Source organism: Melopsittacus undulatus, chromosome 8, assembly GCF_012275295.1.
Source record: "Melopsittacus undulatus isolate bMelUnd1 chromosome 8, bMelUnd1.mat.Z, whole genome shotgun sequence".
In the NCBI taxonomy this organism is placed as follows: domain Eukaryota; kingdom Metazoa; phylum Chordata; class Aves; order Psittaciformes; family Psittaculidae; genus Melopsittacus; species Melopsittacus undulatus.
The window spans coordinates 27,488,712-27,511,787 of NC_047534.1; the positions used below are offsets into that span (position 1 = coordinate 27,488,712).

At 42.0% G+C, this 23,076-nt stretch overlaps 1 protein-coding gene across 2 annotated transcripts in view; it reads left to right on the forward strand.

Moving 5' to 3' along the window:
* The first annotated feature begins 16,965 nt into the window (after positions 1–16,965).
* Positions 16,966–23,076, forward strand: part of ANO1 (anoctamin 1) — a 53,231-nt gene continuing 47,120 nt past the window's right edge. For both annotated transcript variants that reach the window (XM_031050347.1, XM_031050348.1), the window contains exons 1-2: positions 16,966–17,136; positions 21,533–21,856. In XM_031050347.1, the coding sequence (XP_030906207.1) occupies positions 17,029–17,136; positions 21,533–21,856 (432 nt within the window). In that variant the 5' untranslated portion in view covers positions 16,966–17,028. The remainder of the gene's footprint in view (positions 17,137–21,532; positions 21,857–23,076) is intronic.

Here is a 23,076-nt window from a genome sequence, read left to right on the forward strand (position 1 = left end):
ACCACTGAGCAGAGTAGTGCTGGTGGAGGTCAGCCCCAAGCATAACTGAGCAGAATCCCAAACCACGTGGTTGTTCAATGGAAGGTTAGATGTCTAAACCAGTACATTATCTGAACAGTACTTGTGACCAAAAGGAGATTTAAACATCAGGGTCTTCAAAAAAGAAACAGTTTGTTCACCAGTGCCTGAGCATGCTTGATGAAGGCAGCTTTGCTGTCTCCCTGCATCCATCTATGCTCTCACAGCACCAAATACATCCAGAGGAAATAGGATGAAATGTAAGAGTTCTTTTGGGAGCAACATGGGAGCATAAGGGCTGTTTGGAGAGGCTGCACCTGGGAGGAGGTGGGTAATTTTAAAGCTCTTGGAAGTAAATATGGGTGATGCTCAGCCTTTACTGGCTCCCATTTTAGGCTGATCTGTTATACATCTGTGGCACCATTGAAAAATGAGGCATCACCCAATTTGAAGGACACAGAAATTTGCCATGGGAACCTGGCGTGTTCCTGTAGGCTGGAGCTCCCCCAGGCCTCAGTTTGTTTCCAGGCATGCCCTGCAGCCTTCTCCAAGAAGGGAGCAAAATGTCTTATCTGAAACAGAAAACAGAGGATAATTTGCCCCTCAGGAATTTTCTTTCAGGTTCAAAACATGAATTCTGGGTTGGCTGGTAAAGTGCTGTTTGAGAGGCTGCTTTTGTATGACACATGTCAAAGCCCTTCTTGAAGTCTATCAGCTCTTTGCATCAATTGGTGTCTTACAGTGAGAGTTCACCAAAGTCTGTGTGAGTGAGTGCTTTGCTTTGTGTTTTCTGTATTAGTGATTCATTACAGCAGCATAAGATCAAGGAAGTCTGTTAAAGAGGAAAAGATCCATCTCACCTCACTCAATTTGTACAATAAAATGATGAATTTGCACTATGAGGATTGTAACTGGTACCTTATACAGCCTCCTCCAGTGCACCAGTAGGGTGTTTAGTTTTAGAAGCAGGGATCTGACAGCAATACCAGCTTTAGATTGTCAGGAGCTTTTGCTCCATTCTCACCATTCTATTACTTAAAACCTCAATCAGTCAATTAAGAGTCTGCTACAGCATCTGCAGCCTTAATCTTTCCTTGGACTTGGTACTGCTATTTGGTTGGATGGGGCTTGGAACAACCTGGTCTAGTGGAAGATCTCCCTGCCTGTGGCAGGGGGTTGGAACTGGATAAGCTTTAAGGTCCCTTCCAACCAAACCCAATATGATTTCTTTCCATCCTAATTTACACAATAATCTCATAGCTTAAAGTGATAATCGTGTCATTCCTTACCCACTGTCTGCAAAGCTTAAACCCAGCCAAAAAGTCCATATAGAAGTAAACTGATGGATGTCTGAAACCTCTTGCTTTCTGAAAGCACGAAAGCTTATCCTTTAAACTCTCTTTATAAGGCTTTATGAGGGAATAACTTGTGGCTTTTAATTCTTGGGGAGGGAGGGAGCAGCCAGTAAGTAAAAATCTATCTGGAGTAAGTGAAATTGATAGTCACCAAAGTATGTTACAGTACAGTCAACATCTGTGAGAGGCTGTCACTCAGAAAAGGCCAAAAAGGCAGACTGAAAGATGAATTAGAAAGGAGACGGAGTGTAATTAAAGCTCTTAATTATAAAGAGGAGGCACTCTTATGTTGGTTCTTTTCTTTAAAACTGCCCTGCGAAGAAGGACTTGCTGAATGGGAGATTGTAGCACGGGATCCAGAACCCTTTTTTGGCTTGAGAGGAAGCTGCACGTTGTCTTACCAGATTGATGTATTCCTAACGAATTTGAACTATGAGAGCTATGGACTGTAGGGTTTCTAATATTAGTGTTTTCCACTGGTTGTAACTCGGCTCCAGTAGGCATTGAAAGATTGAAAGAAATACATGCTGCCCTTCACTAGAAAATGTTTGACTCCTGACTAGTTCTGAAATCCCTGGTCTGCTCTCAGCATCACATAGTGTGTGAACATGGTCCATCATCCGTTGTGGAGATGCAAACATTTTTGAAAGGGGTTTAGAAAGGTATTTCCACTTGGGTTTTCATTGGTGGCAGCAGCTATTTCATGCTGCAAATATTGTGAGAGCTGATTCCTTTGCCCCTTAAAGAAAGGGCGTGTTAACACAATGTAGTGATTCAAATTTCTTATGCTGCTTGTTTAGGTGGCTTCAGTAATGTTGTGTTGGAAGATAGGCACCAAAGCTTCACTGAGGTCATAGAATCCCAGAATGGTTTGGGTTGGAAGGGGCATTAAAGCTCATCCAGTTCCAGCCCCCTGCCACAGGCAGGGATACCTTCCACTAGACCAGGTTGTTCTGAGCCCTGTCCAAACTGGCCTTGGGGTCAAGGACTAGGCTCTAGCAGTGACTTAGTTGTGTTGGTGCCAGAAGGACTCATCTTGAAGGTGACAGCTGTGATCTGTGTCCTGTTACCCATCCTGGTGGCTGTGCTGATGGCCATCAGGCAGGAGTGGCAGTGGGCTTGCCGCGCTTATTTCATGTAATTAAACACTTCATCAGAGCTGGTGCACAGCAGCTGTTTTGAGAATAACATGATGGAAATGTGATGGGACATTTTGGTGGCAGTAAGCCCATGCATACTTGCAACTGGGAGCACCCTGTCTCCCCTTGAATGCCCCATTCCATGCCTTAATTTCAAGTATACTTAAGACTGGCTATATTAATGAGAGCTACTGCTTAATTTGCTTAACTTTGAAAAGCTGGAAGACTTTCTGGTGAAGGGTATTATAGAAAAGGACTTTACTACTATATGGGAATATGGGTAAAGAAGGCATGTTTAGAAAAGCTTGAATGACTGCAGATTTCTGTCATTTTGCTTTGTGTTGTTATCCTCAACCTTGTCACTATTGGAATGCCAATGCTTTTGGAATTACCTTTTCAACTTGGTCCTACAGGTTAGTAATGAACCAGATCTATCTACCCTGAGAAATCTTTGCTTAGCATCAGCAAGACAAATAGCCTGCTTAAATATGCACATTTGTGTTTCCCTCCATCAGGATTGACGTGCTTTGCCCTTAGTGGTGTCTGTTCTTGTGTTTTTAAATCCATGTTTTGTTCTGCTCCATGTATTTATTTTAAAATCTAGTTGTGCATCAACACATTCTCAATCTGAAATGTAGATCTCAGACTGAGATATTTCAGATGTTTGAACTGAATCCAGTTTTCAAGTACCACAGTTATCTAAGAAGTACATCAAAGTTTCCTTCAGTGTTCATTTCTCATTATTATCTATTCTGGAGCCCTGCTTGTTTTTTAGTGTAATTAGTGTATGTGTTACCATAAGTTCTCTTTGTGATCTTGCATCAGATGTGTTTACAGAGAAGAATCTCCTCCTTTATCTATGAACTGAAGTTTTACTATATCAAAACCAAACTTTTCTCCTGATTCCACAATTTCGGACACCGCATCTGTGTACTACTGAGTTACTCCAAAGCGCTGGTTTTATTTCACTATGGTCACTATGGTTTGCATTTCTATCAGATTCCTCAAGAAAGTCACCCAAATGAGTTAATGGTAGCTCTATACTATGCCAGCTTTATGCCGGCTGTGGCAGGGCAGGATCTAAAATGAAGTGTGCTAATGACATGCGGATGATGCCCCAACAGAAATTTCTTGGAACTTGAAACAGTAAAGTGAGTGTATTTGCCATTTGTTGTGTTACGGAACTGTGAACTATTGGATGTGGTACCAGCAGCCTTACATCTTACATTGTTAAACCAGACTTGGTCGTGCATACCTTCCTGGAAAAGGATGTGTTCTCATGACTTGGGATGAGAACCAGACAAGTACAACACTCCACCTGAGTAGAAATAATTAGCTGGTTAAATAGCAGTTCCTCAGAAGAAGGTCTAGGAGTCATAAACTAAGCATAAATCAACAATATCTTATGTTGTAGGGAACATGTAGTAATCCTTCTCAGGGCTGGAAAAGCCTGACCTAGTGTATCTTATCCAGTTTCAAGCAGGTTTTTGCAAGAAAAGTGTGTATCATATGGGCCAAAGCTGAGAGGAGAGCAACAAAGATGAAGAAAAATCCAAGAAAATATCTCTTAGAAGAAAGCAATGGGAGAGAGGCATTTGGCCAACGAGGTTTGCAAACTTCCCTTTGGGTTTCTAGGTAGAATTGTTGTTTTTGGGGGAACATTCATTATCCTTGTCCTGTTCTGAGGTGCCCTATGTTAATGCTGGAATTTATTTGTAACCTGGAGGAAAAAATCCATTTTACATGACAGGAAAGGAACTAGTGGGAAACCCTCTGTGCACGCATGGCCTCTGTGCCAGCTGCTTTCAGGAACTCCTGGGTCATTATGTCTAAATCTTTGCTATTTCGGGCAACTGCATCGCAGAATCCCATTCATGAATTTTTCAAGTACCATTATAAAAATAGTTTGATCTGATGTATTTATTTATTTTTTATTTTCTATTTTTTTTTTGCTTCCATTCCACTGGTAGAAACCTCGTGTCTTTGTTTTGGAGGCTCATCTCTAATGATCTAAATGTTAATGTAGCCACACATGCGCTTTATTTGTTCGTCATTGCCCTTTTTCTTCTTGACTTGGGGGAAAAGAGAGTAATGAAGGGGTAGTTCTTTTATTGTCTTCTAGAAAGACAACCTTCTCCTTCCGTCACCACCACCCCCACTCCGAGTCATTCTGCATCTGTTTGAGTTCATGTTGCTGAAATAGGGGGTGATGAATACTGCAGGCCATATCCTAGAGAAATGATGCTTTTTTGTCTTTATTGGAAGTCTCTTGCTTGATATACCCTAAATTGCCCTTTGCCTTTTTCCGGAACTGTCTCACAGATGGACAGTTGTACTATGATCAACTGATACATACAGGAGTCCTGGAGTATCCTGCAATGCTAGACTGAGCCACCATGTGTTACCTCTGGAGACAGTTAAGAACAGCCAGTGTTTAACCAGAAATCACATTCCACCATATTGAGAGCCCCGATGGGCTTGTAGAGGAATTACAGTCATAGAAAAGGTATTTTTGTGTATGTTCCTTGGAATCAAGAAGTCTTGTTGCTTTTGGGCACAGGATTAACAGGCAGTAGGTGTGCAGTTCAATCATAAGGTGTTAGCTGCAGTTTGATCATAAGGTGTAAGTCAAAAGGCTGGTTGTTCTGCTCTGAGAGCACCTCTGCTACCAGTGGTGACTAGAAATTCTCAACAGAACGTGTCTCCCATGGAGAAGACCTAGGTGGCTGTTGGAGTAGCGGGGTATTATATTAGCCATTTCTTAACACCATAATAAGGGAACTTGAGCAACACAGCAGCTTGAAGTTGTTACTGATAGCAAAAAGAGGTTTGATTAGGGTTGGAAGGGCCCTTACAAAGACACCCCTTAAGTCATATGTTTGAGAGAAACTGATGTACCAGGTGAAGTTTTCTAGAGATTGAGCAGCAACCTCAGCTGATTTTTGGTGGTGAAAGTTTTTAGGCAGTGTATAAAGACTCAGAAGATTAATCACCCTCACCTCTTTCAGTAGAGGGAATCACTCTCATTGAGGACAGCAAGTTTAGTTTCTGAGAGGAGCTGTTTCTTACAGCAGCTGAGGTAGAGATCAGAAAGATAACCACATCATATTGTATGTGGCTATATTTTACATATTCTGAAAAGTTCAAGGTATTCATTATTGTGCTAGAAGGATGCTGGGGAGGTACTCTTCTTTAGAGACTGTAGTGGTAGGACAAGGGGTAATGGGTTAAAACTTAAACAGGAGTAGTTTAGGTTAGATATAAGGAGGAAGCTCTTTACTGTGGGGGTGGCGAGGCACTGGAAAGGGTTGCTCTGTCCCTGGCAGTGTTCAAGGCCAGGTTGGACTGAGCCTTGGGTGACATGGTTTAGTGTGAGGTGTCCCTGCCCATGGCACAGGGGTTGGAACTGGATGATCTTAAGATCCTTTCCAACCCTAACTATTCTATGATTCTATGATTGACACCAGGACTTGAGCAGAAGCGGTCTTGTCTTTCATAGAGGTTGGAAAAGACATAAGATCATCAAGTCCAACTGTTCTGCCAAGACTGCTAAGTCCACCACTAACGCCTGTCACTAAGGGCCTCATTATGATAGATACAAAGTAAGGAGAAAGCAGAACTGTCAGTAAATAATAAAACCAGTAAGTATCCACCCCTAAACCATCAGAAAGAGCCCAGCTCAAGGGCAGAATGTCATCATGCTGGTGGTGGGGATATTGATGGATTTGAGGATTGCAGAAGCTTGGTGTCCCCGCTTGAACTGCCAGCCATTGCACCCATGAGGACTGTAACCCCTGAAGTTACAACCTCATGTGGTTCCTGATGATGAAGCAATAAGGCTCTGTTCAAAAGGTCATTGCTGAGTGGAAAGTTTTTATCTGCTTAACTGAACCAATATTTTGCAGTTTGTAAATCTTAGAGCCCTGGTGCACCCTGGTGATGCTGGTGGATTAATGAAAGCTAAATGTCTTTCTGTACAAGATGATCCCTTTCCTCCTTCTCTCTTTTTACCTAAGGCATCATTTTCCTAGGGCACAGTAGCAGCACCACGAGTCACTTTGTGCTGCTACTAAGCATCTCAATATTTAAACAGTACTCCAGATTGTTTATTGAAGTGGCTTATATGAAGTCATCCAAACCTCTGGGAATTATACCATTAAATTTCCTCAATAAATAGGCAGAAGGACAGAAGCCAAACAGGATACAAGTGCTAAAAAAGCCTCAAGATCAGCAAAATGTGCCCCTTTCTGTCAAACCAGCAAGTCATTGTTCTGCTATGAAAAATAGCATTTCAGAGTTTTCTACAATTGGCTGGGTTTGGTGTTTGGCTTCTTAAATCTTGTTTGAAAGGTGACAGGCTGAGCCCTTTCTAAGAGCCAGAGGGCTAATTAGTAAGATAAAAGATAAGCAGAGAAAGTGCTTGATATGTTCTTGGTTCAAGTCGCAAGTGACAGGAGAAGAGGAAACGGCCTCAAGATGTGCGGGGGAGGTTTAGACTGGAGATTAGGAGCAATTTCTTCCCCCAGAGGGTGTTCAGGCATTGGAACAGGCTGTGCAGGGCAGTGGTGGAGTCACAACCCCTGGAAGTGTTCACAAACTGTGTAGACAAGGCCCTCAGTGCCATGGTTTAGTGGTGGCCTTGGCAGTGCTGGGGAACAGCTGGACTTGGTGATCTTAAAGGTCTTTTCCAACCTGTTTCATTCTATGATTCTATGTTCTGGTACAGAGAGATCCCAGCAGGACAATGTGAGAATTGTGACCCAGGCTGGAGTGGGTGCCATGAGGCTTTTTTTTTTGTTTTTTTTTCTGCGGGAACATCACTTTCAGGGATGACATTGCTGGTTTGTAGATATTTTCTCCCATGAGAACTGCCACTTCAAAAGCTTTGGGTTGGGTCAAGTCGTAGCTACATGTATACTTTTTCAGTACCGTTAAAGCATCCAGCCTTCCACGAAATACAATTTAAATACCATTTTTGTGATGTATTGTTGTGGGACATTAATCATAAAATCACAGAATAGTGGACTGGCTTGGGTTGCCAGGGATGGGACAGCTACAGCTTCCCTGAGCAAGGGAGGCCCTGAGGCCAGGGCCTCACCACCCTCACAAGGAAAAACTTCTGCCTAAGAGCTCATCTCAGTGTGCCCTCTGTCAGGTTAAAGCCATTCCCCCTTGTCCTGTCCCTACAGGCCCTTGTCCAAAGCTGCTCTCCAGGTTTCTTGCAGCCCCTTTAGGCACTGGGAGCTGCTTTAAGGTTTTAGTATTGACATCATTACTGTGGTCAGGGAAAAAAATTTCCTTTCTCTTAATCAGCAAGAAATGTATTGCAGTTTTAAAAGTAATCACTTCAAGGTAATTTCTGAAGAGTTTAAATATATTAAAATCAAATAAAAAACTAGAGAGAGTATTCATGGGACTTTACACCTTTCTGGCAAAAATGCATCATATATTTTGTAAACTGGTTGAATCAACCAACATAGAGTATCTGTTATTAACAAACTCTGAAGTTTGCAAATAGCAGTTTACAATCTATATAGAAAAAGTTTATGCAATAATAGATACACTAAAGGACAGTATTCAAAGAAGTTACTTTTCTAAATATTTTGGCAAAACAATGTTTTTTGTCATGCAGAGTATTGTTTTTCTAAATGCTTCAATGCTTGAAGATAAGCAATATATTAAAGTTTAATTCCATTATTGAAGGTTTTTTTGCCAAGCTGATAAACATCTGCTAAATAAGTGAACAGAACATTTTCCTTTAAAAAAAAAAAAAGACAGCAAATGAAACATTATTCTGCTAACCAAAACAGAAAAATAGAATAAACCCTTGTCTTAAGCTTATAAACTCAATCACACTTTAGAGGAAAATAAATCCCTCTCCTAAATTCTAGGATGAAACCTTGGCCCTGTATAAATAACAAGGTTACAACATCTTCCATGTCTTTCTCAGGAAGTATGAAAACAAATCATGTTTTCTGTCTCCCTGCACTGATGTCAAATGGTTGCTCTTGGCAGGAGTTGCTGTTTCCTTTCTTACCCAGAGTATCTTCATAGAATCCCAGAATCCCACACTGTTTTGGGTTGGAAGGGACCTTAAAGGTCATCCAGTTCTAACCCCTTGCCACAGGCAGGGACACCTTCCACTAGACCAGGTTGCTCCAAGCCACATCCAACCCTGCCTTGAACACTGCCAGGGATGGGGCAGCCACAGCTTCTCTGGGCAACCTGTGCCAGTGCCTTAGCACCCTCACAGGGAAGAACTTCTGCCTAAGAGCTCATCTCAATCACCCCTCTTAGTTTAATGCCGTTCCCCTTGTCCTGTGACTACAGTTCTTGATGAACAGCAGACCATCTTCTGCAGACTAGCCTTCTTAAGGCAGATGATTGCCAGACACATGGTGTGATGCATTTTGGCCTGCTTCATGGTTGTATTTTGCTTAAATCTCAGAGCTGTAGAAATAATTAAACCCCCAAACAATCCTAAGATGCAGTGGAATGAAGTAAACTTGCTAGAACCAATCTTTAGCTTGAGGTAGGATTTTGGTTTTATTTCCTTGCTACAGGCAAGGTCACCAGAGGGACTGGCTGTTTCAAAGCAACTATAGATAGCTGTAGCTGCTATTGAGCCTGTAGCCATACATGTCTTTATCAAGTTAGCAAAACCTTCTAGGACATCTATGCCTACATCTATGCAGCCTAAATGCCCCTTTGACTTTGCATGGAAATTTGGGACTTGAAATGGGAAAGCTCTTGGATCAACAGCAGCTGTACCAGTTAGTTAGTATAACTTATGGCTTCAGCCCTGGATTGAAGTCTATGGATGATATTTTAACAATAAACCTAATGATCTTTGGATCCTCATTTGCACATAGTTGATACAAGGAGCTATTTGTAACGGTCTGGTAAAAGGGGGAGATTGTGACGCAATCTGATGCAGAAGTTCTTCCCTGTGAGGGTGCTGAGGCACTAGCACAGGTTGCCCAGAGAAGCTGTGGCTGCCTCATCCCTGGCAGTGTTCAAGGCCAGGTTGAATGTGACTTGGAGCAGCTACTCCAGTGGAAGGTGTCCCTGCCCATGGCAGGGGGTTGAAACTGGATGAGCTTTAAGATCCATTCCCACCCAAACCAGTCTGGGGTTCTATGCTAATTAATATTTAAAATGTATTTAGAACCTTCTAAAAGCTGCTGTGGGAGTTTAGGTGTATGTTGTCACAGGGCATATCAATTCTCTCCCCATAATATCTTTTTTTAGTATTTTTTCCTTTCATTTTAGTGCTCCCAGTAGTAACATTTGCCTTCCTTTGGAACTTACAGACAAAAATGATGAGTATCATAACCCTTCAAAACAGAACTAAAAGGATTCATAGGGTGTAGATTTAGTGGATCTCTATTTTCTCTGAAGTACTATCAATGTGCAAAGCTATAGTTACAGTTTGCAAAGCACAATCTGCAGTGGACTTGAGCAAGGCTTCAGTGTGCTTGTTGTTGAATAGTAACAAAAGCAAAGCTGAAATATTTTTCCAGTATCTGGTAGATGATGTTTAATTTAAATAATTGAGAAATAAGTCTGAAAACAGACTTACTTAATAGATATGAAGCAGCTGGGGGAAAAAAAAGTGCAAATTTGTCTTGATGGGGGTGGCAGAGGCTTTGCGTGTTTATATGAAATGTGGGATTTTCCAGGGTCTAAATAAACAGGCAGCATGAGTCGTGATACATGGAATTTATAGTTGCTGGGCCTTTATATATTTTTGAAAATGCCATTTCATTTTACTGTCACTACAATTTTTAGGTGACTTTGGTCCACCTTTTTTACATTTCACATATCATAATGCTTGTGTCAGCTCAGATGTGTTGAAGTCAATGGCTACCTATTGCAAACAGGAAATGAGTTTTTAGAAACAAAAATAGAAAGGCAGGAATATAAGTGTTTTCATATAGCTGTGTGTTCTTCTAACCTCCTTTTAACTGGTAATAATAGATCAATAACTTTAAAGGTGCGAAGAGCCTTCCAAGAAAGCTACAGACCGACTCTGGAGACCCAGTACTGGTAAGGCAGTATGGAGAAATAGAGGAAGCAAAATGATGTTTCAAATTGTCCTGCCAGGAGCTGAATTTTCTCCACCTGTGTCATAGGAGCTGATTTTCAGACTCCCAAATCCTGATCGCAGTATGTCTGAAAGGGCTCTGCTGTTCAGTGGAAGATGAAGTGAGAATAAAGTTGTCAGCATCTGCTATATTAAGATTGTCCAGCTTTAAAAGTGTTTCTATTCTGTAAAGGAAACTGACTTTGGAATCCAAATTTCATTTCACTGTTTGTTCTTTTTCTTTTAATGGATTGGATCATAACCTCCTGTTTGCTTCATTAAAGTAATAACCTGTACAGACCTAGGCTACAGCCACGTTTGAAAAGAAATGCAAAAACAAGGGGATAGGTGATTTCCAGGGTGTCCTCCTACAGCAGATGGAAGTGGCAAGGAGTCACCTCCGTGTCACCTCACAGAACAGGAGGTGGCAACATCTCTGACAGCATTAATCTTGCCTGCGGGTAGGTTGGTTGTCTTTTCCAGCAGTGCTTTTGCCTGCCAGATTAGGCAGTGTTATTAGTACACCTCCTGAAGCAGTGCAGCTAGAGGCAGCATCTGGCTATTCCCAACTGGAGAGGCAAGGGAAAACTTAAATGGTCACAGATGTGGATCTAGTCAGTGCTTAACTTTTGGACTTCCAACAGAACAAATGTTCAGGATGTGTATGAGCGCTCCTTGGAGAGCATAGTGGTTCCTGGCTGGGCTCTTGGTTCTTTGCCAGTGCCTCGTCAACAGGTGTCAGCAACCCAAAAAAGCACTGCCCTCCCTGCCAGCGGTGGGGATCCTCTCTGGCATTCCTGCTCCACAGCTCTGCTGGCCAGCAGGAATGACCCATAGGTCAGGAATGAGAGGCACTGCTGGGGTGGCACACTGCAGCTGCCTTGACATTTGCCTTGCTTTTCCTGGGGCCGAAGCAGAGATTGCTGGCTCCAAGTCTAGCAACCTTCTAATAGATCAGGAAGGGAGGAAAAAATAGAATCAAACAATAAAAGCACCAAAAAGGGGAAGGAAGTGATAGGTGAGTTGCTTGTAAGAATTAAGTTTTGTTGTTTTTTTTTTTTTTTCTTAGCCCAAGGATTAGCCTGTAGCTTTGAAATTGGGAAGGTACAAGAAGTGAAGAAATGGTTTCAAATGTGCTGGAGGAGGATTCTGCTGCTAGGGGGCAATGTACAGTAAGCAAAATCACTCATTATCTAGGAGAGATTTTAAAAAAGAACCCAAATCCAGAAAATATCTGACATACTGGTCTAGAGTGAGGTGCCCTGCCTGTGGCAAAGAGGATGGAACCCAATCATTCCAACCCAAATCTTGTGATTCTATGATATTGCATATACTAGCATTTCTTCTGCAGAAAGCATAGTATAAAGAAAATATACATCCTTTATTTATTTATGTGTGTGTATAACTTGTTTTTTCCATATATATCTCTCTGTGTCTGCCCAGCTTCCTCAGTATGCTTCTTCACTATTGCAAGATTGTTACCAATTCTGAGAGCTGCACACAAAAGTTTTGGTTAATTCATATGAAACAAATGTCTTCAGTTTAAGGAATTTAATCTCCATATAGTAGTATTTCAGAATACTTTGGGAAAGAACTGATGTGAGGTCATTATAATGCAAATTTACTTAGGTAACTCATCCTCTGTGATCCTTCATTTTATGTTCTGAATTTTATCCCAATTTATATAATCACAGAATCATAGAATCCCAGACTGTTTTGGGTTGGAAGGGACCTTAAAGCTCATCCAGTTCTAATCCCTGCCATGGGCAGGGACACCTTCCACTAGACCAGGTTGCACCAAGTGCAGTCCAACCTGGCCTTAAACACTGCCAGGGATGGGGCAGCCACAGCTTCTCTGGGCAACCTGTGCCAGTGCTTCAGCACCCTCACAGGGAAGAGCTTCTGCCTAAGATCTCATCTCAATCTCCCCTCTGCCGGTTTAAACCCATTCCCCCTTGTCCTGCCCCTGCAGGCCCTTATCCAAAACCCCTCTGCACATTTCTTGTCGGCCCCTTTAGGTGCTGGAAGGTGCTCTAAGTTCTCCCTTGAGGCAGAAAGATATGTATGTGAACATTTAGAAGTCTTGAATAATTTTGTCTTGCAACCCTTCTGCCTCTTCTTTGTTGAGAAAAACTAGTACAGCAAACTTACTTCGATTTCTTTGACTTTTTTGTTCTAGGCACTTTCAAAGAAGCCAACTTCAGCAAAGTCACTGGTTTTAGACTAACCAATGATATAGTTGTTAATTTTTTTAATCTATATCATCATACTGATTGATAATTCCATTTTAGAACTAGTACATGATGCTTCTGTTAAAACTGTGGTGTGTGAATGCAATTTTCTATTTATTTTAATGAAAAAATCTGGTGGTGGGGTTTTTTTTGTCCTGCCAATATTCAGTGTTTAGATGTGATTATGACTAATGTTAAAAGTAGATAATCAAGTCTGAGGCTAGTAATGCAGAAAATATACCCATTTCTAGAGCAGGTTTTCAGTTCTGTTTCACCTGGTCATCAAAACTCAAGGAAGGAGCATTAGCCAAATAAGTAAAAGTTAAAGCATAACATGTCAAATTTCTGCAGTAGAAAATCTATCAATTAAATAGTGTTAATTCTTGCAAGAAGAGTTGTAAGACTTTTACGGATGAAGTTTGAACAAAGGAGCAGATGTTTGAGAGTTTGAGGGGGTTTTATTAATTTGTTTCCTATATTGTCATTCATATAAGTTGATCTACTTCAGGTGAATATAGTGCATGTTTATTTAGTGCTGGAAGTGGCACAGAGCCCCTTGTACCTGGTGCATCTTACATAGAAATCTTTTCAGAATGGCTAAAACATATCTAACTTTGTTGCAGTTCGCAAGGTCCTTGTAGTATCTCCATGGTCTGAATTGCAGCTGGTGGCTCAGGGTAATCCATGACCTCCCCAGATTTCTGGGAAACCATCCCCTAGAGAGCAGCAAGGCAGTTGGAGAGCTGCTGCAAGTATCTATGGCTATTTAATTGCTGTCTCATTTTACCTCACCCCTTACCAAAAAGGGGACAGCCCCTGTTAAGATAGCTGTATGGTCACATACCCTATGGAGCTCTTTGTAAACATAAATGCTACCTAAAAGCCTGTTCTTTTATATCAGCTATGAAAAATGAAACATTATCAACAGGAAATATGGGAATAACCTAGCAGCACTGGTGCTAAGGAAGGCTGAAGTTCTGTACACTGATGTTTACCAAATACTTCCTCAAACCTGGTTCATGGGTGGGATAGAAATTGGTATCAAATGCTTTTCAGCATTCCGCACTCTTACAGAATGTGGATGATTCAAGGCAAGGAATACTTTAGAGTATATCATTATATACTGTGTTCTTGGCAGGGTGCTCTTCAGTTTGTAACAAATGCTGGTAAATGACAAAGCAATACATGATAAGCTAAAAGAAGCATCGAGTGGGTCTGAGTCTATGTTCCAGGAATATTAGGAACTTCTGCTGTCTTGAAATCCATGGGTTTCCTAACAACTGCAGCTGTGGATATGGAGGAGAAAGGGCTAGTTGTTTATATGGCTGTGTTGAAATATGTTGAATTCTTCTTCAAACCATTGTTGTAGTGTTTTCTGCCTAGTAAATAGAAGACAGTGGATTAGTCAATGTTGGAAGGCAGCAAAGCTAGCAATTTTCACAATACTCTTCTTTTTCAGCTCCCAACAGAGAGATTAAGATGTGACTCTAGCTGAATTAAGACACGCATGTGCTTTATACTCTTTCATATTGCATCTACTATTTTGCCATAAATAATTCTGAATATGAATTTATTTTGAGATAAAATTACTGTCCTTGTTTAATACAATTAACTCAAAATAGAGGTTGACATTTTTAAGTCTTTAAAAAACTCTATTCCACATAAAAAGTCCCTTGTGTTCCACAAGAGACTGGTTTGACCTCTGCCAAATCAGCATAAGTGCAGTAGGTATAATCCCTGTGTGTTTGTGATTACCCAAGTGGCTTGGATGGTTTTACTTAGTATTAAATCCTGACATCATCTTGAAGTAGAGAAATACAACTTGGCTGTAATTAAGATTATATCATTAAAGTTCTCTCATTTCACATCTTTTCCAGTAGATATAATGAACCAGACTGGTATGATTCATTGTCTACCTGAGGTATTTGTTCTTTCCAATATATTGCCAAGTTACAGATGGGTAAACAGCAGTGTAAATATATGCTTGCAGCTAGGTGATTGTTTGGGCTTGCACAATAGCACTGAATCATTTGAGCAGGTCTCCTTGCTCTCTACTGTGGACTTAACAAATGCTGCTCAGCAGTGCAGCTCCAGAGCACAGTTAGCTTGTTTGGACTCAATGAAGCTTGTGATTTCCTGCTCTAAACCTAATCCATCCCAATCGCAGTTTCTAAACTAGCACTTTTCAGTTCACAGGTTCATGTGAAACACTCAGTATCATCAGATACATACGCGATAGAATCCCAGACTGGTTTGGGTTGGAAGGGACCTTAAAGCTCATACAGTTCCATCCGCCTGCCATGGGCAGGGACACCTTCCACTAGACCAGGTTGCTCCAAGCTCTGTTCATCCTGGCCTTCAACACTGCCAGGGTTGGGGCAGCCACAGCTTCTCTGGGCAACCTGTGCCAGTGCCTCACCACCCTCACAGGGAACAGCTTCTGTCTAAGAGCTCATCTCAATCTTCCCTCTGTCAGGTTAAAGCCATTCCCCCTTGTATTGCCCCTACAGGCCCTTGCCTATAGTCTCTCTCCCCAGAGCCTTCTCTTCTCCAGGCTGAACAAGCCCACCTCTATCAGCCTGTCTCCAGAGTAGAGGTACTCCAGCTCTTGGATCCCATAATTTGTCTTGTCTTCTTTGTGCTGCATAAATACAGGTAGCTCAGCCTCTACTTGTACACTTTAAGGCCTTGACCATTCTTACACAAACTTTTTCCAAGTTTGTCAATGTCCTTCTTGTGTTGGGGAGCTAAAACTGAGCACAGCAGCTGTGTTCTGGCAAGTGTCAAATAAAGGAGAAGATTGCTTCCTTAGATCTGCTGTCTTGGCTTTTTTACTAATGGAGTCCTATATGCAGCTATCCTTCACCACTGAAGACAGTCACTCACTTTGAACCTGTGCAGGACTTCATATCTGACTTTGTTGAGTTCCAGGCAATTCTTCCAGCCTTTGGAGATCCCTCCAGCTTATCAGCCATGGTCCTCAGTTTCACTTCATCTGCAAACTTGTTTGGGAATGGGATTTTCCCAGTCTCTTCTTTCCACAGCATCCCTGAAGTTCAATCAAATCTAGACCAGTAGTTTGGTGAAGAGGAGTAACATGCTCTTAGGCTAAGACATAGCTAATGAACATGTGATCTGTCTTCCCCTCATAAGCTTAGGGGCAACTCTAGGTAGGATGAAAGTATTTTTCCTAATGGGCTAATTGTGTAAGATATTTGCTGCTATCTGCTCCAGGGACATTGTTGACTATTTGCAGCAGCAGCCTGTTGTAATATAGCTGCTATTAGAGTGTGCTCCTCTGCTTGGTTTTGTGGTTTGTTTCTGGGGGAGAGTTAATTTGGTATCCATTCTAAAATTCTTGCTTTATCTTCACTCATTAGACATGCAAATCCAGCTCCTGTGTGGTTAATAAAAAAGGCCATAATGCTGCAGTGTTTTATTTTAATGTCAAAATGAATAAAATCTTGGAAAACTTTGTGTCTATTGCTGGCATAAATGCACATACACAAACACTAGTTTGCATTTTGTCTGGTTTCTTAGTTGGTAGGGAAATTTTTACATGAAATCCTTTAACCCATCTACAGACTTCAGTAGGAAGCAGAAACGTATGAATGTCTGGCAGAGTGAGAGTGAGGAAACCTCAGACTTTCAAGATTTACTTAAATAAGAATAGTTCCATAAATCAGATACAGTACATATGGACTTGAGAGGAAACCCACTGTTTAGTTTTTCAGCATGAACAAGTGCTTTTTGAAGGAGAAAATGCTTACTGAAAAGGGGAAAACTCCGTGGCACCTATTGTCACCAGCTCCTTCTCAGTCTGCTTGTCTTTTTTCCCCTTTTTTCCTTCTTTTACTGAGAAATAAAACTACTTTATGAGACCACAGAGTAAACACATCCCGAGACAGAAGTGCTTAAAAGTTAACTGAGCATTCCTCCAGAGGAGGAAACCTATGTACGGCTAAAGAGGACTGTGGAGGAGGCAGAGAGAAGGGGTGGGAGCCCTGCACAAGGGCTCATTGGCAGAAGAAGGCAGGAACAGGATACGTTTCACCTTTTGGGTGGCTCTGGGAGGAGCAAGGGTTGGGATTAAAAGTGTCATGATGAAACTGTGCCTTTTCTTTTCAGACACAGACAGGGAGTTCTGTGGGGTGGATTCTCTGCCAGAAGATCTCAACGAGGCTCCGGAGGAGACAGAAATGAGAGTGAACAAGACATATTCCTGTCTACCTGCTGAGGAGAAGGGGATCCACATCATCAACATCCGAGCTATAGAGGATATAGGATATGACCAGTATGAGAGTACAGTGAGTAAATTACTTGCTAGACATGTCATAACTGGTGTCCTGCACTTTACTCTTGAGCTTATTTCTCATTCTTTCCATTCCCAGGATGCTCTGGAATCTTCTCCCTCCCTTTTTCAGAGGTGCTGAGGATTGCCACCAACCATAGTATACACTAATTTAGTGGGGTTTGTTCTTTGATGTGAAGAAGGAAAGCCAGGGATCCTTATTTAACCTGTAGTGTAAAAAGGATCTGGTTGTTCTCCAAGTAAAGAATCTGGCAACGAGGCTGTGACAGTCCTTAAATCTCTTGGCCCATAAAGAGCAGAACAGAAAAAATGTCCAAAATTTCATGCAACAGTTACTGTTAATGTAGGTATAACTAATATTCTTTAGCATGTAATAGAGGTTCAATTTCCAGTGTCATTAATTGTGCCTTGGTGGATTCTTTAATACCAATTTTAAAAGTAATCTGAGTACCCAAAAGGATTAGGAGTTGGTTATGTCATAATCACATAAAAAGGAGTTTATTCAGGTGAAGGAACTGAGGTGGAGTGGGCTATGTAACAGCTCTACCTGGGGAAAGCTGTACCAGACAAAGCAACGTTGAATTCATTGTGTTTGTGCTTAATTGGGATGGAGCATGGAGGAATAATTCTGTCAGAGTGTAAACATCCCTCCTGATGTGGTAAACTGAAATGTTGTTTCTCTGTCTCATTTGCAGCTGAATTAACATGAGCTTTACATGGTCCAAGTCAGTGTAACTCTCATTGTAGCAACACTTCAAGAAAGGATGTGGCCTGAGTACCTTTCAGCATTAATACCCCATCCTTAAAATAATCTAACCCTTGATTTCTTCCAAACAGGAACAGCAGGCTTTGAGTTTTTCAGCTGCATTCCTTTCACAGTGAGATAAAGCTATTCCCATACACTAATATACTTATGAGGCTTTAGTATATCCACAGTACAGCACCGTCTCCTATATCATCAGTGAGGCCCCACAAGGGTCAGCTTTTCAACAGAAAATGTCAAAGAAATGTGAAGAAGCTCTCATTCAGTCTCTGCAGTGTGACCCATCCACTTCCCCATGCAGTGGCTCAAAGAAAGAGACACCAGGGGTTTTCGGTGCCCTTTTCTCCAGCCAGGGTATTCTCTAGGAAAAGAGGATATCCTGATCTCTCCTGAGCTCCTTAGGTACTTAGAAAAACCTGGTATGTACTCACCACTGTCATCTTCTAGAGCCATTTTCAGTCCTGCCCATTTCCCTTATCTATTAGTCTCCAGAACAGACCAGTTAATTTGTCCTTCATGAAGACAGCAGTGAAGGTAGGAAGTGATTGGGATCTGAGTCTTCTGCCTATTTCTCCCTATATCTCCCTGCATTGGGTTCAGCCCAGTTTAGACCGGAGATTAGGAATGGTTCCTTCCCTCAGAGGGTGTTCAGGCATTGGAACAGGCTGCCCAGGGCAGTGATGGAGTTGCTGTCCCTGTGAGTGTTCACAAACTGTGTAGACGAGGCCTTTAGTGCCATGGTTTAGTGGTGGCCTTGGCAGTGCTGGGGAATGGTTGGACTTGATGATCTTAAAGGTCTTTTCCAACCTCACTAATTCTATGATTCAGAAATTGATGTTTAATTAATCAATGATTAATACAGCTTTACAATATAAATACATACAATATAAATCCCAGTGTTCCTGTATGTTGTTTACAACTCTTTACTTTGAGGCATTATAACCTGAAAATCCAGTTAGCTAATATTTCTTTATATTTTGCTTCTATAGAAATTTGCATAACTAACTGAGTTGCCCACTACAAGCAGGCTGTCAGCTTTTATAGAAACATATTCTGGATTCACAGGTGCATGCCATTAATTATGAAGCAGTCAGAAAGGAATACTTAATAATGGACTTCTATATTGTAGTTATGCTTAAGAACTAAATAGGAATATCTAGACAGGGTACAAATAGGAGCAGCCTATGTGCTGAAGAATGTATTATTGTTATGGCTAAATAAGACCGATGTGGAGTGGGGGAAAGGGAATAGGACAGAGAGTGAAAAACATGGTGGCAGCCAATGCTAAATTGTTTTACTCTGTGTTTATGTATTTGGAGGAAAGGATTTAAGTTCAATGGGAAAGAGAGGTATGATGCTGGAGGATCCCACTGCAATCAGCTGTGTGTGCTTCAGCCCAGAACCCCCCCATGTGCTGGGGTGTGTCCCCAGAGTGTGAGCAGCTGGTCAAGGGAGGGGATTCTGCCTCTCTACTGTGCTCTGGGGAGAACCCCCCTGCAGTCCTGTATCCAGCTCTGGGGCACTGACACAAGAGGGACATGGAGCTGTTAGAGGGAGTCCAGAGGAAGCCACTGAGATGCTGTGAGGGCTGGAGCAGCTCTGCTCTGGAGCCAGGCTGAGAGAGCTGGGCTGGTTCAGCCTGGAGAAGGCTCCTTAAGGGGAGACCTTAAAGCAGCTTCCAGTGCCTAAAGGGGCTACAAGAAACCTTAAGAGGGGCTTTGGACAAGGGCCTGTAGGGATGGAACAACGGGGAATGGCTTTAACCTGACAGAGGGAAGGTTGAGATGAGATTTTAGGCAGAAGTTCTTCCTTGTGATGGTGCCGAGGTGTTGGCACAGGGTTGCTCAGAGAAGCTGTGGCTGCCCCATCCCTGGCAGTGCTCAAGGCCAGGTTGGATGTGGCTTGGAGCAACCTGGTCTAGTGGAAGGTGTCCCTGCCTGTGGCAGGAGGTTGGAACTGAATGAGCTTTAAGGTTCCTTCCAACCCAAACCAGTCTGGGATTCCACGAAAAGGAGAGAGAAACAGATAGCAAAGGAAGGCATGGAGTGAAGCTGTGAGAGACTGAGGAGATGCAGACCTGTAGCCAAGCTGGCCCTGGGCATACATAGTTAAGTCAGGCTTTGGAAGGTAACAAACGTTCCACATTCCCACTTCAGACTGCCTGGCATCTCGGGCTCTTGCTCTCTGCAGTTCTCCCTTGTTGCTTGGTATTGCTCTGCACTCATCTTATTACACTTATCTAATTACTTACACTTCCTCCTCCTTCTAAACTCAGGAAGTTGGGGTTTCCTACTTGAATTTGTTGTCTGAGTAAAAATTTCACCGAGACAAAAAAGGGAGATCAGTCTGTCCCTTAGATGCCATAATTTATAGTTAAGGTAGCTGGGACCTGCCCTCCCCAAAAGGATGTTCAGAGAAAGATGCTAATTTATCTAACACTGGGTGGGTTTTGTTGGCATTTTGGCCATATTGGCTGTGATATACTGTGCTGTAAACTCAGAGGTTGCTCTTTTAATCTGGTTTTTAAACAGCTCTTTTCAGATAGCTTAGATTCATGGTCTTATGTGTGAAAGCAGAAGGTATACACACTCCAAATTGATTTTGACTGATACAATTTCTAACTCATATCCAATTGGTATAATTTTTGCAGAAGTCCTTTTCCCTACATGGAGGCTTAACACACTTATGTAAAATTAGAGGCCAGAAAATGTCCCTGAAATTATCCACTATTTTTTTGTAAAAAAATCCGCACAGCATTAAAAACAAATGCAAGTTACCAGTGAATTTTCATGCTTTTTAAATAGTCTGTGTATCTCCAAGGGTAGAATCATGAATTAGGCCTGGGAAGTGCTATTGAAAGGAGAAATGAATAATTGTTAATACTTTTTCATGTTTCTACAGTTGCCCTGGGCAGTTTTTCAGGTAAATGCTTGGAAATGGAATTGTTTTAAGTCTTACATTTCTTGCATCTTGCAGCACTTACACAGTGTTAATTCAAGATGGGAATAAAACCTTTGGCACCATTAGATCGCAAAGCCACAAAGGTTTTATAAGTGGGGGAAAAAAATGTGACAGACTCAGCAGTGAACTTTCTTGGCTATGGGCCATCTGTAGTTTTGGCCTGGCTTCTTGACCAGCTGGCTCCCTTCAGTCTGTATCTAAGATGATCTCTTTCTCAGATGATGCGAACTTGCAATGATAGATAAGAGAAGTGAGAAATGTTTCCACATGATAGTAGTCTATTTGTCAGAATTGAAACCCAGATATGTCCTGAGTGAAAAAGACAGATGATCTTGGTGGCGATTAACCCCCAAAGTAGAAAACCAAATCCACCAAGTAGATGACTTATGAACTAGTGTGCTGGTAGTTAGATTAAATCCCATTTTATCTATTTCTGGCCAATGAAATCCAGCTGGCTAGCTGTAAAACTGCAGGTGTTAACTTGCAAAATTGTTTTGAGTAATTATCAAGGGGGGCTCTTCCCCTCTGCTGTTTGAAGATAGGTCAGTGTGTGCTCCAGCAAGGAGTCCTTGATACAAGGGTATGGCCTGTCTGGTGTCCATGTTGGCATGTGTACTCATTCTTCTTCTCCTCTCTCCTTCTCCACACCCCCATTCCCTGCTTCCAGTTATTAAATTCCCTATCCAAAAATCCAGATGCTGACTGCAAATACGGACTCTACTTCAGAGATGGCAAGAGAAAAGTAGACTACATCCTAGTTTATCAGTACAAGAAGTCATCAGCGGGGAGGACAGTCACCAGGAGAGGTCATAATGATTCAACCGGCCGGAGCACCAAGCAGGAGCAGCTGCTTCCTGGGAAAGGAGTGCAGCTGGAGATGGGGGAAAGTGAGCCTCACATGGATTATCACGAAGATGACAAGAGATTTCGCAGGGAGGAGTATGAAGGGAACCTTGTGGAGGCTGGCCTGGAACTGGAACATGATGAGGATGTAAGGAGGCATTTAAAAGACAAAGATAAGGAGGATAACTGGTGATTGAATCCTGGGAGAAGTTATGCAAGCTGAACTCTTCCAGAATTTTATTCCAGTTCTGGCAGTGCCATCCTTGCCCAGTGATTTAATTCACAGCAATGGGCTGTGGTGGTGTTAATGCCGCAGTGAGGTGAAGTTCCTTACTTTTCTTGGCCAGAACTCATGCCACATCCACTATTACACAGCTTGTTGATGTGTTGCCATATCTAGATGTGAGACTTAGACTGCTCTCAACTTTGCTCCAGGTACTAATCCCAGTTTGGTGGGTTTACAGTATGCTGTGGTTTGGAGCCACTGGTAAATCCAGTTCTGATGAAAAATATCTGATACTGACAGTGACATTTCTCTACCTCAGTATAGACTTCAGGGGAATGCAATTTGCTCAGGAGGTTCCAGTACACGCTTTAGCTGGAGCACGTGGGTCTGTATTATAGTTTACTCTTTCCATTCTTAGATACGAACAGTACAGCTTGTAACACTTTCACCTGTACCCTGAAAACAGCATATTCTATTAAAAGACCATTAGACTCTGAAAAATGATGTGTGTGAAGTACTGCCAGTGGGTGATTAGTAGGAATAAGCAGGGCTATATTGACTTCAAAGAAAACTATTGTAATTAACTGATCCAACCGATATGCCTGAAATTCCTGTGAAGGAGGGTAAACATTTATCTTGGTTTTCTTTACTGGATATAAAAGTTGATATCAAACCTGTAATCAGAGTGTTAAAAAACTAAATCTGCCACCTATTACCCACAAATTACAGGCAGATACATAAAGAGAGATATATGAAATATATATATCATATGTCTGTGTTAGGGAGAGACGTTGTAACAGTCTTCCAATATGCAAAGGGAGCCTACAAGAAATCTGTAGAGGGGCTTTTAATAAGGGCCTGTAGGACAAGGGGGAATGTTTTTAACCTGACAGAAGGGCAGACTGAGATGAGATCTTAGGCAGAAGTTCTTTCCTGTGAGGCGCTGGCACAGGGTGCCCAGAGAAGCTGTGGCTGCCCCATCCCTGGCAGTGTTCAAGGCCAGGTTGGACAGAGCTTGGAGCAACCTGGTCTAGTGGAAGGTGTCCCTGCCCATGGCAGGGGGCTGGGACTGGATGAGCTTTAAGGTCCTTTCCAACCCAAACCAGTCTGGGATATTTTGATTCATGTGATCTATGAAATAA